Below are 6,000 nucleotides of genomic sequence, written 5' to 3' on the forward strand. Positions count from 1 at the left end.
TCTATTTTTACAGAAGATGTGTTAATTTTTATCCGTTTTTTTATGTACAACTCCTCTTTTGTTTACTTAAGATATAAATAATTTAAGTGGTCAGGGGACAAATACCATTTTTACAACATTATGGGTGGGTAACTGCTCTAGTGGAAACTCAGAGGAGTGTGTAAGACTGCAACTCTGCTTCCTTGTCGTAACTCTTGATTGTCATGGTTATGAACCACTAATAAACTCAGTCAGGTTCCTAGAGATGAGAGTAGCTCCATCTAAGCTCTCTCCTATTTAGACCAGGTTTTCCCCAGAGAGTCCACCAATTATCTATGAAACTCACATTGTTTGCAGTTTGCTGCACACCACCTTCATAGCCAGCAGTTGAATGATGACAGAGAAAATCAAGTCTGACTGTTTTTTGCACATGCACACAGTGACTCAATGTTAATTTTAATTACCTCTGATTGGTGTAACCAGGTGTCATTAGTGCTGACATGAATATACTGTATCTAAGTTTATCCTCAGCCAGCTGTTTTGAATTTAAGTCAGTATCACCTACTCTGGCACCAGAGATATATTTGACTATGGTTGCTGGTGTTGCTAATTTCAGGTTTCTTAGAACAGAGCTGCCAATTACCAGAGTTTGCGCCTTAGCGGGTGTGTTGCTGAGTGGGGAGAAACCGTTAGAAATGTGAACAGGTTAGTGGTGAATTCTGGGCTTTGGCTTAGAGCTACAACTCACTCAAGACAGTTGCTCAGCCTCCTGGCTGCATGGGGATTGTGGGGGGACGGTATGCAGAAACTATACTTTCAGTCCTCAGAGTATAGGGGGCTGGCTAACTAAGTACTGCAGCTAATGAGTGAGTTTCCATGGTACAGAGCTGCACTTCCAATTCACTAAGCCTTGCCTCTAATGCTGTAAATAAACTCCATTTATTACATGTACCATTATCGCTGACAGAGATAGAGGAAGAATTCAACATCTGACACGCCGAGTAAGAGAGAGCAGGAGGGTGAGAGGGAGAGAGAGAAACCATCGCTAACTGCTAAGCTGACTTAACTAACAGAGCTATTAGTGTGTAAACAGCCAATGGATTAGCGAGAAAGTCACTTAAGAAGAACAGAGCTTTGAGTGCTTAAGCAGAACCAGTATAAGTCTAAAGAAATGTATAGCAGGTATTAAGTGGCAGTAATAAAGAATATAACAACATGAACTTGGTTGAGCTCACAGGAGCAACACAAAGACACTACTATTGACCAACACAGAAACACCAGAAATGAAGCAACACACTTACTGCAGTCAGTTGGCAGGTCAGTGGTGAAATTACAGTAATTTAAAGAATTACTAAATGTACATTGCATTTGATCTTGTGTGCCACTTATGTAGATTTGGAAAGCTCTGTTTTAAGTGCAAAACCAGCTAACAATACCAGAGGGTGGGGAAAATAACCATTAAAGTATTTATCGTTAATCATGAAGTAGAAAGATATGACAGACAGAAAGACCAGACAGGAACCAAAATCCTCCAGAGGGTAGATGAGAAACTAGCACACAAGCAACATTAGTGGCAGAACAAAGTATGGTATTAGATGTGTCTACTGCCATCAGTTTGACAGAGATATTGTGTGTTGATGAATTAAAATGCTGAATGCACTTCCTGCAGCTGTAAAGTTAGAATATTTTCTATATTTTTTGCCTGCCCTCATCCTGTCCCTCCATCATCCTCTTCAGTGTTCTGCAGTGGAAGCTGAAGTCCCTCCTTGGCTCTTACCTGGGATTGTCATTGGAAGTAGACTGCCATACTAACTCCAGTCTGCACTACAAACTGCAGTAGAACACATTCAGCATCACTCTACATTTCTCTTCTACCTATCAGAATGGTTATTACAGCCACCTAATCACACCGGATGGAGAAACTTTACATTTAAAATGATAGGAAATAAAGATAATACAGGTAAAGCAAAATACTGTATGGGCACTGCAGCCACGTACAATAAATACTTCTCCTTCAGCGCTACTGTACTTTGTACCAACTATGGACCACACTGTTATTATAGCATGCAGCACTTTCACAGCCTGAGGAAAGGTGTCTTATCACAAGGATTATTTTTCTCTCTTGATCAACACTGACAATGCACTTAAGATCAGAATTGACTGCAAGCTTTTTCTTTGACGTGAGTTTATTGTGCATTTAGACATAAACTCTGACTGTTATCCAGAGACAAACCTGAATCTGTTTGTAATGTCATCAATAGACAAACAGTGCAGAGACAGTCCCAGCTGGAGGCTGTGCCATTGTTTGCTGATGATAGTCTTCAGGGTTTTTGTGTCTGTCAACTAGCCCCAGGTCATGTGTCAGCATGTTCTTTGGTCTGACAAAAGCGTGCGCAGGATTTGATAGAATATGAGTGTCAACTGAATAAAGGTATGTCATTTTTCATATCCAATATTAACTGAGAGGTTTGGAGTAAGTAAAGATTTAAAGCCTAATTATTGTGCCTTGTTGGACAGTTGCATGAAAAATGATTAATAAAGAATGTTTATATTTCTCGAATCTGGATGATGTGTGTTTACAATAAAGCCACAGTTAGGTTGTTGCACCGCTATCACAGAGGCTTTCTGTTGGTGTGTTCAACATTAGAATCATTTGAAGTGTAAGAATTTTATTTTAGTACTTCAGCTCACTGGTTTAGATGTGAATGTGATGATAGTTGTTGCTGTAAGGCCACTGGTTTGTTTGCAGGGAGAGTAAATAAAGGCCTCTCCCTCCCCTTACTGCTGCTTCAAACTACCTGAAGTGCCCCTAAGCAAGGCACTAAAACTCCTCAGTCTTGATAGCAAAATTGACACCAAACATGCTTGATAATTTGAATGGAGTTACTGCAGTCTTTCACTTATTGCAGCAAAGTCAGTCTACATGGATCATGTGCCCCCAACCAGACCAGAATCTAAACATCAAAAAATCCTTCTGTTTAGAAGTGGAGGTGCTTCTGCAGAGAGTGAACTTCAAATATGTTGTCATATGTCGTAGCATCAGGAGTAGATATAAAATAAAAAATGCATGGGATGCTAAAAAAACAAAAACAAAAAAACTCCACAAGAAATAAATGTACAGTGCAATCATAGAGAGTATGCTAATTTGAACAGGTGAGTTTTGAGTCTGGATTTAAACAGTGGAAGGAAGGCAATGTTGCGAATGTCAGGTGGGAATGAGTTCCAGAGTTGAGGAGCAGAGCAGCAGAAATCTGTGCTCCCTATGGTGCTGAGGCGGGTGGAGGGCACAGAGGGGTGGATGGAAGAGGAGGATTGGAGGGAGCAGGAGGAGGTGGCGATGTGGAGGAGATTGGACAAATGTGGGGGGGGGCAAGGTTATGGATGGCCTTGAATTAGTGCTGCACGATTTGATAAAAATGTGCGATTGCGATTATGGTGGACAATATCGCGATTTGCGATTGCGATTGAGATTACAATGTAATTACGATATACAATATAATAAATAAATGGTATCATGAGTCTTTTTTCTTGATTCAGTGTTTCCCCTACATTATATTATGGGGGCACTGACCTGACATAGTTATTGTTATGGACAGACAGTGTGCCAATGACCATCAACAGACTGAGCACAGTCAAACACACTGCTCACACAGCAGCGCAGCATGGAACTGTACACACAGTGGAGCAAGCCTGTGTTGCGTTCAGGTGTTGTCACGTAAATGACTAATTCCAGCATGCCATAGCACAACACAGCAGCATGTCAAGTGGGCCGAAACCGAGCAAAATTGCTCAATTTTTCATTTGTTATGGAGTCCATGATTTCCCTGTGACACTTACAAATGTTTCCTTAACTGTGCTTGGATGTTGTTTTATCAGGCTCTGACGGCTTTCAGTTGTCTCTTTGTCTTTAACGTTACACGGCTTGGCTTTCTCTCACATGCACTCTTCCTACTTTTCCCTGTGCTGTCTCAAGTGTTGATATAGATTGGTCGTGTTGCCGCGGGACGTGGCGACTTTAACTTTTAAACTTTTACACAGCACGTCTTTATGTTCAACGTTGCCGTACCTGAATCCAAAGTATCGCCATGTAATAGACGTTGGGTTTTTCACCACCAACTCAGGCTGTTCTTGGTTGTGCTCATGCTCTTCAGCGTCTGTGCTGGTCACTGCTGCACGCCAGCTGTACGCACCAGGATAGCTTGTGGGCGTGATGTCAACAAACTCCACACACTACAGGAGAGGCAGTCACGTTCACAGGCACACATGTTAACATTTAGGCCTACATTAAATCGCAAGTCGCAGCCTTTTATGCGGTTATGTAATCGCACAGCCTGACATCGCGATTGCATTGCGAATGATTAATCGTGCAGCACTACCTTGAATCCGTAAAAGAGAATTTTTAATTGTATCCTGAATTTAACCAGAAACCAGTGAAGTTGCTGGAGGACGGGGATGATGTGGTGGAATGAGGGGGTTTTGGTGATGATACAAGCAGCAGAGTTTTGGACCATTTGAAGCTTATGGAGGGACTTTTGAGGGAGAGCAAAGAGGAGAGAATTGCAGTAGTTGATGTGGGAGGCGACAGGGCTATTGACAAGGATAGAAGTGGTGTGGGGGCTGAGGGAAAGGCGGAGACGATAAAGGTTGCAGAGATGAAAATATGCAGAACGGGTAATATTATTGATATGAGAGTGGAAGGATAGTGTGCTGTCGAGGATGACACCCAGACTCTCAACCTGAGGGGAGGGGGAAACAGGAACTGTCAATTTGGAGAGAGAAGCTGTCAACTTTAGATAGTGTAGATTTCTGCCCACGAGGAGGATTTCTGTTTTATCGCTGTTGAGTTTAAGGAAGTTAGATGTGAGCCAGGATTTAATTTCGGAAAGACAGGTGGTAAGGGGGGGGTTGGTTGGTTTGGTTTAGTGGAGAGGTAGAGCTGGGTGTCATCCGCAAAGCAGTGGAAATGGATGTTGAATTTACGGAAAATATTGCCAAGTGGGAGGAGATAGATAATGAAGAGAAGAGGCCCCAGGACAGAGCCTTGGGGCAAACCTGAAGTAACGGGGGAGGGCTGGGATTTGAAGAACTTGAATTGAATGAACTGAGTGCAGCCGGAAGAGATATGAGTAAAAACCAGTCCAGCAATCCAGGGGTGTGTGACAGATGCTGATGGAGGATAGTCTCTTGAGGAGGATGGTGTGAGAAATAGTGTCAAAGGCCGCATCAAGGAGGATGAGAATAGTGAGTAAACCGGAATCGGTTGCCATGAAGAGATCGTTGGTGATTTTCAGGAGAGCAGTTTCTGTGCTGTGGGAGGGGCGGAAACCAGACTGGAATTGTTCGTAGAGGTTATATTGAGTTAGGTGAGAGTGGAGTTGAGTTGCGACCGTCTTTTCAAGAATTTTGGAAATAAAGGGTAGGTTAGAGATTTTTTTTTTTTTTTTTTGTTTTTTTGTTTTTTCAATATTGGGGTGACGGCTGCAGTTTTGAAGAGAGTAGGAACTATTCCAGTGGTAAGTGAAGAATGGATGACGACGGAGAAGAAGGGGAGCAGAGAGGAGAGGCAGGATTTGACCAGAGCTGTAGGAAGGGGATAGAGCTGACAAGTGGAAGGCTTGGATTTGCGGATGAGGTCAGAGATTTCAGATGCGTCAGGGAGTTGGAAACTGCAGAAGGCTGACAGTGGGGTAGAAGTTCAGAGGAGAAGAGAGGTAGAGAACCAATACTTAAGTGCTGGTGGATTTTGTGAATTTTGTCAGGGAAGAAGTGCATTAGGGAGTTACAGGTGTCCGATGAGTACAGGTGGGGGGGGCAGAGAGTCAGGGGTTGGAGAATTTTGTTGAGGAGTGATAAAATAGTCTTGGTGTTACCTTCATCAGAGCAGATCGGGCCGGAGTAGTAATTTGATGTGGTTTGCGCAATTGAGTCCTTATAGTGTAACAGGTGAGTTACAGTATGTATAGTTCTGTGAACAGTGAGACCAGATTTTCGATAGAGTCGCTCTAGTTGACAACATTTGGC

General features: G+C 42.7%; 1 protein-coding gene across 4 annotated transcripts in view; it reads left to right on the top strand.

Annotated features, from left to right (window-relative positions):
• LOC125902820 (epidermal retinol dehydrogenase 2-like) overlaps nt 1-6,000 on the top strand; it is a 199,396-nt gene that overhangs the window by 119,699 nt on the left and 73,697 nt on the right. The window contains exon 7 of one of the 4 annotated variants that reach the window (XM_049599447.1): nt 1,717-2,539. The exons of the other annotated variants lie outside the window; for them this stretch is intronic. Within the exon in view, the coding sequence (XP_049455404.1) occupies nt 1,717-1,819 (103 nt within the window). The 3' untranslated portion in view covers nt 1,820-2,539. Of the gene's footprint in view, nt 1-1,716; nt 2,540-6,000 lie in introns of those variants that run through there. 4 annotated transcript variants of the gene reach the window in all.

This window comes from Epinephelus fuscoguttatus, linkage group LG15, assembly GCF_011397635.1.
Source record: "Epinephelus fuscoguttatus linkage group LG15, E.fuscoguttatus.final_Chr_v1".
NCBI lineage: Eukaryota > Metazoa > Chordata > Actinopteri > Perciformes > Serranidae > Epinephelus > Epinephelus fuscoguttatus.